The sequence below is a fragment of the Alosa pseudoharengus genome, unplaced genomic scaffold (assembly GCF_046254945.1).
Source record: "Alosa pseudoharengus isolate Yale_2024_CS ecotype anadromous, Long Island Sound unplaced genomic scaffold, YU_APseudo_1.1 YU_APseudo_1.1_scf_14, whole genome shotgun sequence".
Taxonomy (NCBI): domain Eukaryota; kingdom Metazoa; phylum Chordata; class Actinopteri; order Clupeiformes; family Clupeidae; genus Alosa; species Alosa pseudoharengus.
In genome coordinates, this window is record NW_027468609.1 from 30,296,392 (window position 1) to 30,314,596 (window position 18,205).

At 43.3% G+C, this 18,205-nt stretch overlaps 1 protein-coding gene across 1 annotated transcript in view; it reads left to right on the forward strand.

Moving 5' to 3' along the window:
* itga1 (integrin, alpha 1) overlaps positions 1–18,205 on the forward strand; it is a 49,634-nt gene that overhangs the window by 19,144 nt on the left and 12,285 nt on the right. The window contains exons 7-17 of the mRNA XM_076284637.1: positions 914–1,062; positions 1,572–1,722; positions 2,323–2,497; positions 3,125–3,198; positions 4,267–4,411; positions 5,708–5,856; positions 6,834–6,974; positions 8,686–8,931; positions 9,214–9,344; positions 10,845–11,008; positions 11,720–11,856. Of these exons, the coding sequence (XP_076140752.1) occupies positions 914–1,062; positions 1,572–1,722; positions 2,323–2,497; positions 3,125–3,198; positions 4,267–4,411; positions 5,708–5,856; positions 6,834–6,974; positions 8,686–8,931; positions 9,214–9,344; positions 10,845–11,008; positions 11,720–11,856 (1,662 nt within the window). The remainder of the gene's footprint in view (positions 1–913; positions 1,063–1,571; positions 1,723–2,322; positions 2,498–3,124; positions 3,199–4,266; positions 4,412–5,707; positions 5,857–6,833; positions 6,975–8,685; positions 8,932–9,213; positions 9,345–10,844; positions 11,009–11,719; positions 11,857–18,205) is intronic.

Sequence of the window (18,205 nt, forward strand, 5' to 3'; positions counted from 1 at the left end):
TGGGAATCAGTGGAGCCATTTTTGTCATGAAAATGATAAGCTAAGTTGCTAGCTGTGTTCACATTGTTAGGCTATCCAGTTGACTGCACACCAGTCACACACACACCAGCCAAGGACTTCTTTGTCTAAATTCTCCAGTCTAGCTGAATAATGGTCTTTTATGAGCTAGTATAAGCACAACTTAAAATAGGACTGTGTATATAGTTGGTGTCCTTGGCTACTGGGGGACTGAGCGGGTAAGAGATGAGGAAATGTAAGTTTTCCTGCCTGTGGCACTGGAAAATACAGGCCCATAAACCTCAGCAGAGGATGACCACATATTCCGAGCCTGGATAAAAACTCACAAAGCTTTGCTTTTCATATTTGAAAAGAGAGCGCTAACACATTATGCCCTTGGGAGAGATGACCACAAAGAATAACAGACTTAGCTCTCTCTGTGCGTGTGTGAAGAATGGGTGGGACAGGGGTGGACGTAGGTGCATGGGTGTGTTTGTGGGTGGAGCTGTATGTGGGAAGCAGACAGACAGGTGGTGGTGTTTTGTCTGGTACTGGTGAACTTGAATGTTTGTCAGTGTGCGTGTGTGTGTGTGTGTGTGTGTGTGTGTGTGTGTGTGTGTGTGTGTGTGTGTGTGTGTGTGTGTGTGAGAGAGAGTTTTATGATAATTATTACTTGCTTTTTATAGACTAAATTAGCAGGGGAGACATGTCCGTGATGTAACAGTGTGGAATAGAAGGGTGAATGCTTTAGTTAACCAAGCTTCATTAATGTCAGTGGGTGTGTACCACACACACACACACACACACACACACACATACACACACACACACACACACACACGCACACACACTCATGGATGTGCCCCAGGCCTACCCTGCTGTTTGAGTTGTTACTTACAGCCGCACGCTTCCACAGGTGGGCATAGTGTCCTATGGAGACAACGTGGGGCACGAGTTCAACCTGAGCACGTTTGACAACACCAACGACCTGTTGAAACATGCAAGCCTGATCCCACAGCGGACAGGCCTGAAGACCATGACAGCACTGGGCATTGATACGGCACGGTAGGGCCCACAGACATGCCTTGTGCTTGGTCATAGAATCACTATGTGCAGTATGTTTAAATTCGTTCATTTATCTTCTGTTCATGTCAGTGAAGTGATGATGTCATATACTTTGTATCCTATTTCTGTTTGTGGGGAAGGTGTGAATGTGAGGATGTGATGGTGTGTTTCCTGTGCTAGGCAATGACTACATCTTCAATCTCTTTCAGTCTCTTTCAATCAATCTTTCAGTCTTTTCATCTCTACGGTGTTATAAAATGTTTGTCACCATGACTTTTTAGAGACATAATATTTATGTGATTTTTCAGTTGGGTTGTAAGTTGATGACATGAACATTAACATTACTTCATACGTTTACATTTTGTTCTGGATGCAGTAGCACAATGTTTAATATGCTATTTGTCATACAGTTTGTTATTGTGATGATTATTAGTGATTTCTGACAGTAAGGAGGGAAAGTTTAAAGCTGAGCATTGGTCTCCCCCCCCCCACCCCCGCCACACACACAGGAAAGAGGCCTTCACGGTGGAGAGGGGTGCCCGTCCTGATGCCAAGAAGGTTATGGTGATCGTCACGGACGGAGAGTCGCATGACAACTACAGACTGAAAAAGGTCATTGAAAATTGCGAGGAAGAAGGCATCGAGAAATTCTCCATCGCTGTGAGTCTCCACTTCATCACGTCCCGTCAATCCCCCTACCCACCCCATACACACACACACACACACACACACACGCCCCTCCCCACTAACCAGGGACACAGATGCAAATACTCATCTGTCTATTTGTAAGGCAGCTTTTGTGGCTTGCTTGTGCCTTCCTCCTTCTTCTGTTTGGAAATCTGCAGAAAAATGAAGGAAATAGCATCTCATGGACTTAGCAGAGCCTTGATTTAGAGTTCTCTTGCGTCCACTTGATGTCCGCTGTCAAACTGGGAGCCATAAAATGTTGCTGTAAAGCTGTCTGTATAGTTGATTTTCCAGACAGCTACAGTATATATAGTCCAGTTGTGTCAGTTGTGTTTGACATTTATTTGATTCTATAATAAGCTAAACATCGGAGTTCAAGATTCCAAAACATAAAATTGTGTTCAACATCATGAAAGACTTGTGCATTAGAAACTAGTGCAAGTATGATAGCTAATATTTTGAGAGTTCCTGTATTGTACTGCACCTATAATCTTATATAAATTCAAGAAAATATTTAAGAAAAGTAAAAACATTTGACCATGTTAAACTATTTATTCTGTTTACTCCCTCTAGGTCCTTGGTGATTACAACAGGCAAAACAAAAGCCTTGAACAGGTCAAGACATTCATCGAGGAGATCGAATCGATCGCCAGCGAGCCCAAGGGCGACCATTTCTTCAACGTGTCTGATGAGGTGGCGCTGCTGACCATTGTGGATGCCCTCGGCAGCCGCATCTTCGCTCTGGAGGGTAAGAACCAAAGATTCTAGAGCGGAGCTCTACTTTTCTTTTGACTGACAGCAGTACAGGCACCTCCTGGTGTGTTTCTGCTTCACGGCCTCACATTTCCTGCCGATAGCATCAGGCATGAATGAACCAACCCTCATGAATAAAGAGAAGAAAACAGCAGTTGAAATTCAGAGGAAAATCCCCTTGTTTTGCAGAGGTTGAGTGTTTATGAAGCGGTTTTTAAATGCCTTTCGAAATCACTTGTGGGAGAGCTGGGGGTGGATTTCTCAGCGGGTAGAGAGAGTCTGTTTGTTTGAAACCCCGAGAACTACAACTTGAACGTGTTAGTGGGGGTAAAAGAAAAATAGGCAAAGACGAGAGGAGCCCAGCGGGATGAGAAGGGCGAGGGCTCCTCAACCGTAGTGTCTGAATGCCCAGAGAAGGCCTGTGTTTATAGGTGCCGTCTTGAATCCATTCCATCACCGTGTCCCATGGGATTTGGTACCGTAAGTTCAGTTGTAGTGCAAGCAGATGTCTGTTGAAAGGGCTGCCAGTGATGGATGAAGTGTGCATACGTTAATGCTAAGGCTTTGTGATGACACTGAAAACAGGAAGGCAGGCAACAATGCTTTGTTTTTTGTTTTGCAGCTACGTCTGGCAAACACACGTCGTCTTTTGAAATGGAGATGTCCCAGGCAGGCTTCAGCGCCCATGCCTCGAAAGTAAGTTATTGTTTCAAGGATAAGTACAGCAAATCAATTTGAATATGCTGACGCAAGCACGTCCCCAAGCTCAAGACTACAGAGTCATCCAACAGTCATGTTACAAATGCAATAAATTGCATTTTACTCAGCAGTGATATGGTCTGGCAAAACTGCATCCTCCTTGTCTATCTTTTTCATCAGTTATACGCCCTCTCCCCCTTCTGAGTAACATGCTGATTCACCATCACGTAAAACTCTTTTGATATTTGTGTCTTAAAATGAAACTAGAGAGAGAGTTAGAACTGAAGTTCTGAACACCCTCTAAGGACATGCATTGTGTCTAGCCGGGCACATGATTTCCTGGACAGTTGACTCAAGCCAGTCGGTCCAATGAAAACAGCGGTGTAGTCACGAAGCATTTCCTGTGTCCCTATCTGTGGTCCGTATCTGTAAACAAAATCTTCTGGTGCTCTCCAACCCACACACCTGACTATGAGGCACTTAGTTGGCGCTATCTGGAGACGCTTGCATGCCTTTGTAATGACCCTCAATGGCCTGTCGTCATCAAGCACTCAAGACTGATACGGGAACAGTTTGACTTATATGGTCACTATAAAGATGGCCAGAAGGTTCAAATTAATTTGAGGCCTGTCAAGGCACACAAATTGTTCCTATTGTTGAATTGTTTTGCTGTCATTCAGCCCTGTTTATAGAATTGGTGGCAGTATATACTGTAAGCTGGAGCTTTAATTGTTTGAATGAATGAATGAATGAAGCTAGCAAAACACCCTCCTCACACTGACACACAAACACACAAACACAAACACATTCACACACACACACACACACACACACACACACACACACACACACACACACACACAAACACACACACACACACACACACACACACATTTATTTTTGCTCTTGACCCCACTCACTGTAGCCTGATGAAATACTTCTGACCAGCACATTGTCCTGCAGCATTTCCCCTTGCCCCCCCCCAACCTCCCCTACAATGTGTTTACTCTTTTGCGCTGACCCGCCCCTTCCTGTCTGGTTTTCGTGCGGCTTCCTGTGTGGCAGGAGGCCTTGATGCTCGGGGCGGTGGGGGCCTTCGACTGGAACGGCACGGTGGTCATGCAGCAGGACGGGGTCACCGTGGAGCCCCACAAGGCCACCTTTCACGACCCCCTGCAGGAGAGATACGAAGGCCTGGCAGGCTACGTGGGTGAGTAGGACACTCTGGCTAGGCTGCCCCTTTCTGTACCCCTGCTGTGAACAGACAATTAAAGAGTGAAGTAAAGTGAATGCAAAAATCTCTACAGCCATTAGCAGGGTCATAAATATGTAGCCGGATGACACTGTGTTAGGGTGAGACAGAATACTATTTCGATGGGATTGGATATCCCCATTACCTGTCCCAGATAACACACTAGATAACACACTGTAGTGTTTTAAAAATACATTTCAGTGCTATACACATAGTATTGTTATGTGACACAGGAAACTAGGTGGTCTAGAAGGCCCAACTACATGCTAGTACTACTACTACTGTGATGCTACAGTACAGTATGTGGATGATGACAGTGCTTTATTAAGACCTCACCCTACTCCTTACTGTCTTATTCGGTCACATTGAGCTGAAGTATGGTAATTATTTCACACTGACAGTACAGTGTGTGGTGCGTTAATCCTTCTGTTGTGTTGCGCTGGCAATGGAAGTGCATATAAACACAGCGAGAGATTTTCCATTATGACCCATTCCATTCTTGTGAGCGAGACAGTGCCCCTCATTTGTTAATCTGAAGTGCATCACGACTCCAGTCTAAACACTGTTCGGGTTCTGGTGAGCAAAGCCATAAACACCAGACACACAAACCAAAATGGCCACCAGCCGGACCAAAAATAGGCCCGATTTCTCACTGCCCTTTTCCTTTTAAGGGCCCTGAGGTTGCATAGCCTAGCTACTGCTGTCTGAGCCTTGAAGGGAAGCTGTTTGAGCCTTAATGGAGCTGTTTAATCTCACACGGGCAATATTTTATAGAGAAGAACACAATAAACACAGTGAACAGCTGGAGGTGAACAGAATAGGGCTTCATGGGGGGTAAATAACTGGCGACTGTTTTGTTGACGTCTCACATACATAAGGTGTTTTACTCCCTCCGAGTTACTCCCTGTAAGTCCTTCGAACACTGACTCATTAAAACCAGCTGTGGAAGGAGATCATGTGTGTTTGGCTTGGGCTTGACTTGATCAGAGATTTTGGTTGGCACTATAATTAGTATAGTTAATTGCCTATGAATGAGTATAGCCTTCAGGTTTCAGAATTACTTTTTATGAAGAAATGGCTACTGTGATTATTCATACTGTGTATGTATGTCATGCATTGGGAAAAAATGAAGTGCTGTGCCATTGTAACTAAAAGAGAGAAAGTTAAAAATGGTTGACATCCTGTCATGTAACAGTTGTCATAGTCAAAATAATTTTTTGCATCAACTGAGCCTCAGTGATTCTCTGTGTCCAGGTTACGACGTTCAGTCAGCCTCCACACCGGACGGCATGCTCTACATCACCGGCGCCCCTCGATTCAACCACACAGGCCGCGTGACTATCTACCGATTTGACGTTAAAACTAAAAACATCACCATCACGCAGACCCTGGAGGGAAAGCAGGTGGGTCTCACCCTCCACCATCCTCCATCACGTCCTGTCTCAGACATAAACACGCTAATTAAAGATTGGATATCACTGTCTCATTCAATCAGCGTGATTAGTTACTGTCTGGGGGAGTGTTGTTATATTATAGTAGGGGCTCAGTCTGGGGGAGTGTTGTTATATTATAGTAGGGGCTCAGTCTGGGGGAGTGTTGTTATATTATAGTAGGGGCTCAGTCTGGGGGAGTGTTGTTATATTATAGTAGGGGCTCAGTCTGGGGGAGTGTTGTTATATTATAGTAGGGGCTCAGTCTGGGGGAGTGTTGTTATATTATAGTAGGGGCTCAGTCTGGGGGAGTGTTGTTATATTATAGTAGGGGCTCAGTCTGGGGGAGTGTTGTTATATTATAGTAGGGGCTCAGTCTGGGGGAGTGTTGTTATATTATAGGGGCTCAGTCTGGGGGAGTGTTGTTATATTATAGTAGGGGCTCAGTCTGGGGGAGTGTTGTTATATTATAGTAGGGGCTCAGTCTGGGGGAGTGTTGTTATATTATAGTAGGGGCTCAGTCTGGGGGAGTGTTGTTATATTATAGTAGGGGCTCAGTCTGGGGGAGTGTTGTTATATTATAGTAGGGGCTCAGTCTGGGGGAGTGTTGTTATATTATAGTAGGGGCTCAGTCTGGGGGAGTGTTGTTATATTATAGGGGCTCAGTCTGGGGGAGTGTTGTTATATTATAGTAGGGGCTCAGTCTGGGGGAGTGTTGTTATATTATAGTAGGGGCTCAGTCTGGGGGAGTGTTGTTATATTATAGTAGGGGCTCAGTCTGGGGGAGTGTTGTTATATTATAGGGGCTCAGTCTGGGGGAGTGTTGTTATATTATAGTAGGGGCTCAGTCTGGGGGAGTGTTGTTATATTATAGTAGGGGCTCAGTCTGGGGGAGTGTTGTTATATTATAGTAGGGGCTCAGTCTGTCTTGTTTTGTTTCCTCCCCTCAGATTGGCTCCTACTTTGGCAGCGTGCTGCAGACGGTGGACGTGGACATGGACTCCTACACTGACCTGCTCCTGGTTGGGGCTCCCATGTATATGGGGTCAGAGAGGGAAGAGCAAGGTCAGGTGTATGTCTTCAAATTGAAGGTAAATGTGTGTGTGGTGTGTGTGTGTGTGTGTGTGTGTGTGTGTGTGTGTGTGTGTAGGTCTGGGTGTGAGTGTGTGGTGGGGGGTGTATGGATGGATGTGTGTGTGTGTGTGTGTGTGTGTGTGTGTGTGCACATGTGTGTGTGTGTATGTGTGTAGTTTGGCTGTGGCTGTGCGTGTCCATGTGTCACCTGACTTGAGTTGACTTAAAACACTGAATCAAATGATGTATCAGGTTTCTGACACAAGAAGTGACATGGTGGCATGTGTTTATGAATCTGGTGGATAAATACGTGCTTGATTGAACCAAAGATCCTTAATATACACTGATGAACATTGTCATGTGCTTTTGTGTCCTGTGTTTGAAGTATACAAATTGTATACATCTGTAAGAGCCAGAGTAGAGTATGGCCAGGCGCTGTGTATTTATCAGTCTGTCCCGCATATTTAGAGCACATGTTTGCTGTAAATCCTGTGAATTTAATCTATTCCGAGTCTCCTCTGTGTGTCCAAAGGGCAAGAGGTAAAATCTAAATCTCTAGAGACATTTGTGGAGCCAGGTTTATATTATGGAGGGGGAATCAGTTAAATATCTAATTGAGGTCTACCTCAAACTGATCCATGTGACTCTAGAGGGAGGCAGGACCTTTGATAACCTAATCATGTAGTAAAACTCATTGAAGATAGTGGTCCTGATAAGCCTGATCAGACAGACTGCATAGTAATGCATTTAATGTCATAGTGGACAAAACAATATGTAAGCAGTCAAGCAGTGAAATAAGGCAGATATTCTGTATGTGGTGCTTCATAACTAAGGACACTAAATTTAAAATTCTATCTCAGAACACTTAATATGAAATGCTATATCAAACAAAATAAAGATTGCCTGGCACTGAAAAGCAAAAAGAATTTGGTTAAATTTGGTCTGGAAATATTCTAGAAGATTCCAGTTACTCTCAGACTTCTGTCTAATGAGCATCAATCAAATTATATCAGAAGTGATCAGAACCGGCTGGAATCAGGCACAATGTGATGGCTGACTACCTTGGAAAATCCAGACTTCTCGCAAGAGCACAATTTTAATTGTCTCAGTGAGACACTCTGGCAATGAGTAATGACGCACGTTACTTTTGCCACTTGTATCGTGGGGAGCCAATCACATCGGTGTATCTGATATAGGCGGGCCAAAGGCGAGCTAAACAGATGCCAGTCGTGGTGTTATCCAATTGCGCCGGAGTCCGAAATCAGTCAGTAAACATTGGTTGTGTAGTCTCATCCAATTGCGTGCAGTGAGATTTTCAAATGCACACTTGGTGCCGCCCCTCGAGTTGGGCCATTACATTATTCGTGGCCAGACCCTTAATCTTTCTAGATTACCAGAGTCTGGAATCTCCAGGCTAATGGCTGACATCATTGCACCCTTTTTGCAGCTCGGTTCTCCACGACATTATCTACATAATCTGTGATCAAATGATTTTTTTTTTAAAACAGCGTCTTTGTGAGACCCCCTTTTGCTGTTTTTTGTTGAAATCTCTGCAATGGAAGTGTGTCCTCACCAAAACAAAAAAACTCCCAACTGCTTGCTGGACTGGTAGAACCCAAAGAATAAACTAAAAACCTCTCATCATTCCAGAGCAGGGGACTCATAGTCTGGCGCTAGTCAGGCTATTCTCCATGGCGTTGCGTCATCGCTCCTCTCTTGTCCCCTCAGGATAGTAAGTTTGAGCATGTGATGACCCTGGAGCCTGAGCCGCAGGCCTGCGCCCACAACAAGAGCGGCATCAAGAACGAACCGTGCGGCGCTCGCTTCGGCACGGCCATCGCCGCCATCCCGGACCTCAACCTGGATGGCGCGGCCGACGTGGTGATTGGCTCGCCGCTGGAGAATGACCACAAAGGGGCGGTGTACATTTACCATGGAAACAAGCAGAACACGCTCAAGAAGAAGTATGTGCAGGTAAGGTGAAAGGGAAAAGTTCAGGATGTGAGGGCATTTATGGCGGAGAGTGGGGTGGGGGGTGTGAACATGAGAAAAAGAATGGTGTGGTCTGGAATGCATTGCTAATGCAGCCTCTTTTATATCCAACTGAATACTGAATTTAAAATGAACTTATTGACATTGTACTGCTTCTTTTGTTGTGTGTGTGTGTGCGTGTGTGTGTGTGTGTGTGTGTGTGTGTGTGTGTGTGCGTGTGTGTGTGTGTGTGTGTGTGTGTGTGTGTGCGTGTGTGTGTCATAGCGCATCGCTGCTGGAGGGGATGGTGACAAAGTGAAATTTTTTGGCCAGTCCATCCACGGAATTATGGATTTGAATAACGATGGTATTATTGACGTCACTATTGGAGGTCTGGGTGGAGCATCTCTTTACTGGTGAGTGTGTGTGTGTGTGTGTGTCCTACTTTCATGTGTGTGTGTGTGTGTGTTTCTTACTTTCATGTGTGTGTGTGTGCGTGTGTGTGTGTCAAGAGGGTGGGGTGCTAAAGATTTGGCTGGGCAGCGTGCCCTGATCTCAGCTATTTACTTGGTCTCTATGGCCTCAGCTGACACTGTACACTTGCCATGACTTTTAACAGTTCTTGGTTCAGCCAGCATTCTTAAAGCCTGTCAATCCAAACCTGACCCTAGTCACGCACTTCTCGCTCCTTCAACTCCCCACTGAGCCATTCCATCCAGACCCCTTTTTCTTGAGCTCAAATGCGTATGGCAGATCTCTATTATGTCGTCAACCTGTGGCTTTTGAGACGACCAGAATAGTTCCTAGAGCCACAGAGAACTGAGTCCTGGCTCATCCATCCCTGGCTCCAGGTTAGCATGCCGTCCTCTCCTCGCGTCCCCCTCCCTCCCTCCCCATCCCAGGAGAACACTGACCTCCTCACAGAACAGCAGAAGATGGTACTCCGTGTCCTGCCTGAATAATATGACTACAGTTTCTTTTTACAGATCCATAAAGGAGGGCAGTTGGGGACAAAGCATTGTCAATGACTAGGAATGTTATGTCGTCGCGAGTCCATTTCACTTTGGATAAAAGTGTCTGCTAACTACCGGGCACTTTACTTTCCTTTGCCTTATTTCTAGAGTGGATTGTTGTGTAGAAAACAGAAACTAATGAGTGGAGGCTGAACAACTGCTTTTCATTCCTCTTCTTCACAACACAAACTCCCTGATCGGTCAGTGCAAGACACTACAAATCCCTCAGAACACACAATGCCATAGACACCCTCCCACACACACAGGCACACACACCCTCCCACATACTGTACACACACACACACACACACACACACTCCTCCCACACCCACAGATACACGTACACAGAGACCACACAAACATTCTCTGGCCCTGATAGAGAATGTATCGACCTCTCCAGTCTTAGGCCCTCATCCAAACATCCAGCCAGAGACTTTGTGAGAAGCTCCCATGGCTGCCGGCGAGGCCGCGGCACTGCACACATCCTCAGGGGAGCTGGCCCTCGGTGGAGCCCCCGGCTGCACAGATCACTCCCTAATTCCAGACTCCCCACACAAGTGAACCCTCTTCACTGTGTGATTCCACAGCTGTTTGAGGGCAGCAGCGGTGCTCAGTGGAAATCAGTGACCTCCACATACCCTGGTGGTTCTCATTGCTGGACTGTCAGGGTTAAAAAAAAAAAAAAAAACTCTTGTTGTTTTTTTTCATGCCTTTAAAAGCAGCTTCCATGGTTCTGATAATGAGCCTATGTTGAGTGTGATGGGGAGCATCAAAGGGAAAGCTGAGGTCCATCCCTTTGCCTCATTCACTGTGCTGCATCTGTGTTATTGCAATGCTCATGGAAGCATCTGTTTGTCAGACTGTTCAGACTGTCAGACTCCATTATTTTGCTTGTGTGTCTAGGTCTCGGGACGTCGCCGAACTCCATGCCAACATGACCTTTGACCCAACCAAGATCAACCTTCAGCAGCCATCTTGTGAGGATCATGACAAAACTGCTTGCGTGAAGACCAAAATCTGCTTCTCCTACAAGGTCAAATCCGACAAGGACACAAAGCCAGTCACCAGTGAGTGGATTAGTAGTAATTATATTATGACTTGAGGCTCATGACTTTTTTTTTTAATTCAGACACATAATACCTAGCCGACAAACAGCTGATAAACTCTTTAACTGAAGTCACTGATACTCTGGAGCAGGATATGTGTGGGTAGATAGTATAAGCTTGAAGTAATGCACTATTTTCTATTTTTTTAACATATTAATTGAAGTCAGCTGGCTGTGGGACCATGCTGGAAGCCTGTGAATTTAGCATTGCAGATTTTTTTTTCAGAATGATGTCACTGACTGACTAATAATGAATGGAATATGGGAAAAGCAAAGTAAAATATTCTTCCCCCCACTTCTTAACGTATTACTTAATGTGGTTGTTATAGGCAGCTGTTTGTAATTTTGATGTTGTAAAGTGGGTGACAGAACGTTACATCTATATATCATGAAATTTCAACATCTCACAGTTTAATGCATTTCACATGCATGCGTGGTACTGTAATTTGAACCGCTGACAAGTGATGTGCATGAATGTGATGTTGTCTTTGGCCTAAGTGTGGTATGCATGACATTTAGCCCAAATGAGAATCTCAGACTATTTTAGACACACACACACACACACACACACACACACACACACACACACACACACACACACACGCATGCATACACACATGAATGCACATTTGCCTCGTGAGTTAAGTAACACTCCCAGCTGGTGGTGTTACAGAGGTCCGGTACGGACTGCACCTGGATGCTCTGAGGTCCACATCGCGAGTGCGGTTCATCGGCACGGACGAGAAGCGGATGCAGACCAAAGTGGAAATCACAGACTCTCTCTGCACAGAGCACACCTTCTACACGTTGGCAAGTAAATCTGTCCTATTATAAGACAGGTAGCGGAGCTCAGATAGGAACGAAGAGGCACACAAGCCTAAACGCATTCCATTGCTATGAGAGTGGTAAAATGTCTACCGTAATTTATGGTAACGTCAAGAAGATTGTACAGTGTTTTCCCTCTCGTGTGTTCTTGAATCTACAGCAAAACAGCCTTGACTTCCTTCCCCTTCCCTTGTCCCTTCTCTCCTCTTCCCTTCCGTCTGTCTCGTTGCTTGGGGGACCTCAGGAAAGAGGCCCCCCTCTAAACCATGAAGAGGGTTATATTTATATGAAAGGGTTCTTCTTTGCCACTGTTGCCTTCTGTTTTTGTCCTTGAGGGTCTTTAGGTCGTGAGCCCTTCAAAGTGCCCTGGAGACAGTATTCACAGTTAATGGCTCTATATAAATAAATAAAATTGAATTGAAGACATTTGGATTTTGTTGTTAAACGGGGTCACGATAAGAGACGGCTTGTTTTGTCCCAAGGCCATGAGAGTTGCTTGTTTGTTGCCCTCTCGGTCAAGCTAAAAAGAATCTGAGTCACACAAATGCTACCATTCTATAGGATAATGGAGCAATTATCCTATTTTATCCTGTTTTCAATCGGTGAGTCTGCATCTTAAGGGCACAGAGGAAATGAATAGGCTTCTGGCTCGAAAAGACTCACATGGCTAAATGCTCTCATTTGGCCTTCCCTGCTCTGCTGTGAGTGTCGGTGTTACACAGTGGCGTGATAGTATATTTTTTACTACCATATTTCTCTTGAGACTCAATCAGGACGATGCAAGTCAGTATCCAGGCTTTATTCTTTTCAATGAGGGGCCTAGTGCCCCTCAAGGGAGAAAAGTACATGTTTGTGTCACCCCATCATGGGTTTCACCAGATTCTCAATATTCTCTTCTAACTTCTCTGACTAACAGAGACCATATTTAAAGTTACACACAAAGAAGGAGTGACCTCTAGGTCCAACCCAGTTTGAATATGCAATAGAAAGGGAGGATGAGGATTAGGCCTTCATCAGGTCTGGTCAGCTTCTATTATCTTTTAATTAAAACTACCCCCTTTTCTGGGAAGTCCTTCAGAGGCTTGGACACATGCTGTTCTACAAACATTCACACCTTGGTGATGGGCAAAAGGCATAAACAATGGATACACTGCATACAGACCAAAGACACACACACAGGGTACACATGGGTACACAATCACAAATGACCATAAGAACTATACAGTCTTCAAGTCATAAAGACTTGAATCATTAAACCATTCACATAAAATATGAATACAAAATATTCCCTTCAATTCCCCCTTTTCAAGTCCTTAAAGACTTGAACATCTAAACTTGCTTACATAAATTATGAATCAGCTTATTAACAACAGAGGACTTTTAGGGTGTGGAAGGAGGTTACAGATAAAAATAACAACAGTAGAAAGACTGACATCGTCTATCATAGAAACAGCTAAGAAAATGCAACCAAAGCCAGTTTCCATTCTTCGTGTGGTGCACAATGTTTAGTATGTGTATGTGTGTGCAAAATGTGCTTAGGGCGGCGCTTGGCTCTATTAATAGGGGGCGTTCCCCCACACCCTGTGTTCCTCTTCTTTTTCTTCAATGTTTCCTTCTCCAGTTAAAGTATACCAACAAAATAAAAATTCTCTAGTCTGAAGGTCAGGGTCGACTACCTGGAACCTTCGGATCCTTGCTGTTTTTGGGGGTTATTCTGCCCACAGCAGGTCCACTATTCTACCAATCTTTCTCGTGATGTTCTGACTAAGGTCCTTTTGTGGGATGTTACACAGGACTTCCAAATGCTGCTCTCCCAGGAACACTGAAGTCTGCTGGGGTCTCCAGGGGAGGTGTTGGTTGCTTTCCCCCTTTCGATAAGTTGTGTCTCGTCACACTTCTGAAGCCAGCGGGGGAAGTGAGATATGCGTCGTTAGGATGTTTCTGGGTCTGCGACTGTCTGAGTCTGTAAACAGATCTTGCAAATACATGTAGCTTTGGAGCAAAAGGTTTAAGCTGTCATTCCAGTACTAAAAAGGAAATTATTATTCAGTGGAGTTCAACATTTTTCAAAGATGACGTCAGCTGCAGTCAGGTCTGTCTTGACCTCTCAGTTATACCTCCAAACACGCAAACAATACAGTACATGAACTTTGAGGCTTGTGATGCCTCAGAACAGAATTCCTAGTAATAATGTAAACATTTCTTATGACGGGTAACAAAACATCTCGTCCAAATCTAATAAACAGTGTTCTTGAGAAGTACAAGGTTCAAGTCCTCAACCTGTAATGTAACAGGCTATTTACACACATCACCATTGTTAAAAACCATCAACATGGTAAGGGTCTGTTTGTAGACATCAACTATCATCCGGCGATGGGTGGCTAGGAGAAAAGCTTGTAAATGTATGAATTAAATCATTACACAACAACAAACAAACAACATAAAAATGAAACTTCAACCCATATGTTTTCTAATGAAATTAAAATATATCAGCCGTTAAGGCAAGCAAACAGACCATCAGAAATTAAACCAATGAGAACAAGGAAAAAATAAAATAAAAATAAAATAGCAACACAGCCAGAAAAGGCTCAAATGAGGATTATATAAAATTATCCTCCTGTTATCTTAGCACCTATAATGGAATTGGGAAATCTGTAACCATATCATCTGAGCAACAAGTATTCCTAGTCAGAACAAACTGAAAAGGAAATCAAATGAAATAAACCGTAGCATAAAGAAATAAAAGGTGCAACAGAATAACAAAAATAAAATTCAAAGTCAAAGAGAATCAAATCAAGGAAAGTATAGAAATGATATTAGTTACTACCAGCATCTGTACAGCCTAGGTGCTTTAAAGCAACATAATCTTACAGAGTCAAGCAGTGCCCTGCAGTTTCACACGTCAACAAAAGTATGCAAATGTTTTCAGTTTCTCAATTGGAGACAGTCACACCTACAGTATGGGTCTTGAGGGTCAGTAAAACAAAACGTTAGGCATTCAAAACAAAATGACAATTTGAGCAATAAAACCAGTAAACTTAGAAAGTATTTCAAGTCAATACCATCTATCTGCCCCTTTTTATAGTTTCTTAACTATAACCAAATAAAAGTCATTTCAAACATAAAGAAACTCAAGTTGTGGGTATGAATCCATTCAATTGAACATTTGCCCACATCAAACAAGGCGTAAACATGTAGCAAACATTTCCCATTGGCATACAAGCAAAAATAAAAATCTGTCTTAACATGTTAAACCCCAAAAGACAAAATAAAGAAAGACAAATGGTTGAAATCAACAATGGTTTATATCTCCCCAGTGAAGTTCCTTTGTGTCCATGGGGGAGAAGCTGGGGGGTTGGTTATAGAATACAGTGGTGCTAAAACAAAGGCAGTGAGATAAGATAGCAAAAGGTGTGAAAACTTTTGACCCAAGAAAACAGACAAAAGAAAGAACATAATTTCAACAGTTCAAGACTTAAAATAAAGTAGGCCTAAAACATCATAAACAGCAATCCATTTCAGCTGGGAAATAAAAGTTACAGGAAAAGAAAAGGTACTTGATACTAAGTCCTTGATCCTGCTAAGATTATAAACTTGCAACAATTCCTCATCCATACATTTCAAAACAGAAGGACTTGAAACAAAAATGGAAACAGACACATACAAAGAAATAAACAAATTTCACACACACAGGGCCGGCCCACACGCGCATTCATTCATACTGGACACACACAGCTCCATGGAGCTGGAGGACAACTTTAAACGGGCTGCAAGAATATTTCCTGCTTAAAAAAAAAACGGAACAAAAGAAGTTTAAGGCATTTTCGTTATGTGCTCTCATGTTAGCTCTAGACAAAGACATCGAGGCGCCTCTAGCGGCAGCTAGTTAGCTCAGGCGTACTTAAAAGAGGCCTAACCATGCTCTCTTGAGGTTATGCTATGTTTGCACACTTGAAAAAGGTTATTACGACATGAATCCTAGTTTGATCATCCATCATAAGTCTCCATAATTTAAAAAGTTATTATTATCAATCCAATTTCAAATTAGTTGTATTTTATCAATTTGAAGAACACAGTATCGTATCCACTCCTATTACATTACGCTTTCAGTTCAACATCTTCGTACGGCTACTTCAAACTGTGATCTTAGTTACACAATCTAAAGATGGTTTCATACATCTGTTATGACCAGCAACACTCTTATGCAATTTCATTTTCAGGTGAGAGTCTAGGCAAGCAGTCCCCCCAAATGTAGCCTTAAAAATGAGGCGTGGCCAGAACCCCAGCTACCCTGAAAAGTTTAATCCGATAAACTCCAGATTGTGTCCATAGGACCGAATATGTTTCTGTCTAAAACATACATGCTATTTCCAGAACTATTGTTCTAACGCCAGTCTCATAGAGACGAAAGTATTTTCAATAATACTTACGGGCCATTTACAGGAACAAAACAAGCTTGTTACTAACGCCCAACAGAGCTCCCTGCTGGAGCCCGATAGTCTGACAAGAACTATATAGGACTTTTTACTCCCCAATCTCACCACCAGAAAATATCAATTGCCTTACCTTAAGAGTGTGCCGTCAAAACACGATGTTGAAAATCTCTTTCAGCAAAACGTTGAATCCAATTTAAATCCAAAGTTTTTATCTCGGTGGAACCTCCATAACTGATAGTATATTTTTTACTACCATATTTCTCTTGAGACTCAATCAGGACGATGCAAGTCAGTATCCAGGCTTTATTCTTTTCAATGAGGGGCCTAGTGCCCCTCAAGGGAGAAAAGTACATGTTTGTGTCACCCCATCATGGGTTTCACCAGATTCTCAATATTCTCTTCTAACTTCTCTGACTAACAGAGACCATATTTAAAGTTACACACAAAGAAGGAGTGACCTCTAGGTCCAACCCAGTTTGAATATGCAATAGAAAGGGAGGATGAGGATTAGGCCTTCATCAGGTCTGGTCAGCTTCTATTATCTTTTAATTAAAACTACCCCCTTTCCTGGGAAGTCCTTCAGAGGCTTGGACACATGCTGTTCTACAAACATTCACACCTTGGTGATGGGCAAAAGGCATAAACAATGGATACACTGCATACAGACCAAAGACACACACACAGGGTACACATGGGTACACAATCACAAATGACCATAAGAACTATACAGTCTTCAAGTCATAAAGACTTGAATCATTAAACCATTCACATAAAATATGAATACAAAATATTCCCTTCAGGCGCGACTCCAAGGTTGCAGGTTCACATCCCAGCCGAGACGCCGGTGTCTTTGATTTAATATAACTGCAGTGAGGGATATGTTAGCCTTGGGAACTACTGTAGATTTAGTCTTTGCAGCACAATGAACAAAATTGTAGAGCATTATGCTTCTATTTGAGTTTACAGTACCGGCCAAATGATTCAATGTCATTGTTAGAATGACGTACATTGTCTTTGTACAAGTCTTTGTAAAGGTTTATTGGGCATACGTTTAAAAATGTCTATGAGATTGCAAGAATATGTAGTGCAAAAGGACCCATCCTAAAAAAACCTTAAGAGATTCCCTCTGCCAGCGTGGCCTATAGTATCTTTACATAAATAGTTGTGGAGTCAGAGCCGTAGCCGTAACACAAGTTTTATTTAGTGTGGAGTTTTTAACAGACATGTGCCTCCTCGTGTTGTTTTCATTACCTTCACATAGAGAGAAGTTATCTCTCAGGCTTTCATCTCTGTTTACGGTAAAGCCATTTACAAAGACAGTGATCTCTTCTTCTTCAAAGTTGTTGACCTTTAAAGACCACAGCATTGGAAAACATGATAAGCATGTTTATGTTCAAAGGGTGCCCACTCCAACTAATACTCCCCCTATAGAATCTCACCTAGACTGCTCACAGAACATCATCTCAGAATGTAATTTCATTTGTATTCTTCATTTCTTTTAGCTGCGAATGAGGCCAGATAAGTACAGCGAGGTGTTTGCTAAAGACTTGAGATGACGGATCCTTGGACAGTATAATGAGAACCAGAGTGGTGGGGATCAAAGCAACAGGAGAATGCCTGCACCCTAACAGTTCTAATTGCCCACAGCCTCTATGGCGAAGGCACAGAGAGAAGGCATCTGGAGATATCCCCCAGTGACCTAACACTGCTCTGAGAGAACAGGATGGCTAACACATGTTTTCTATGAGAGAGGAGGGAGAAGGAGAAACATAGAATAAAAGAGGTAGAACAAGAGACATAGAGAAAGAGATGAAGAGACAAAAACAGTGAGACAGAGATATGTAGAGACAAATAAAGTCAGACCAGTAAACAGTGACTTGATGATGCTGAGGTACGGT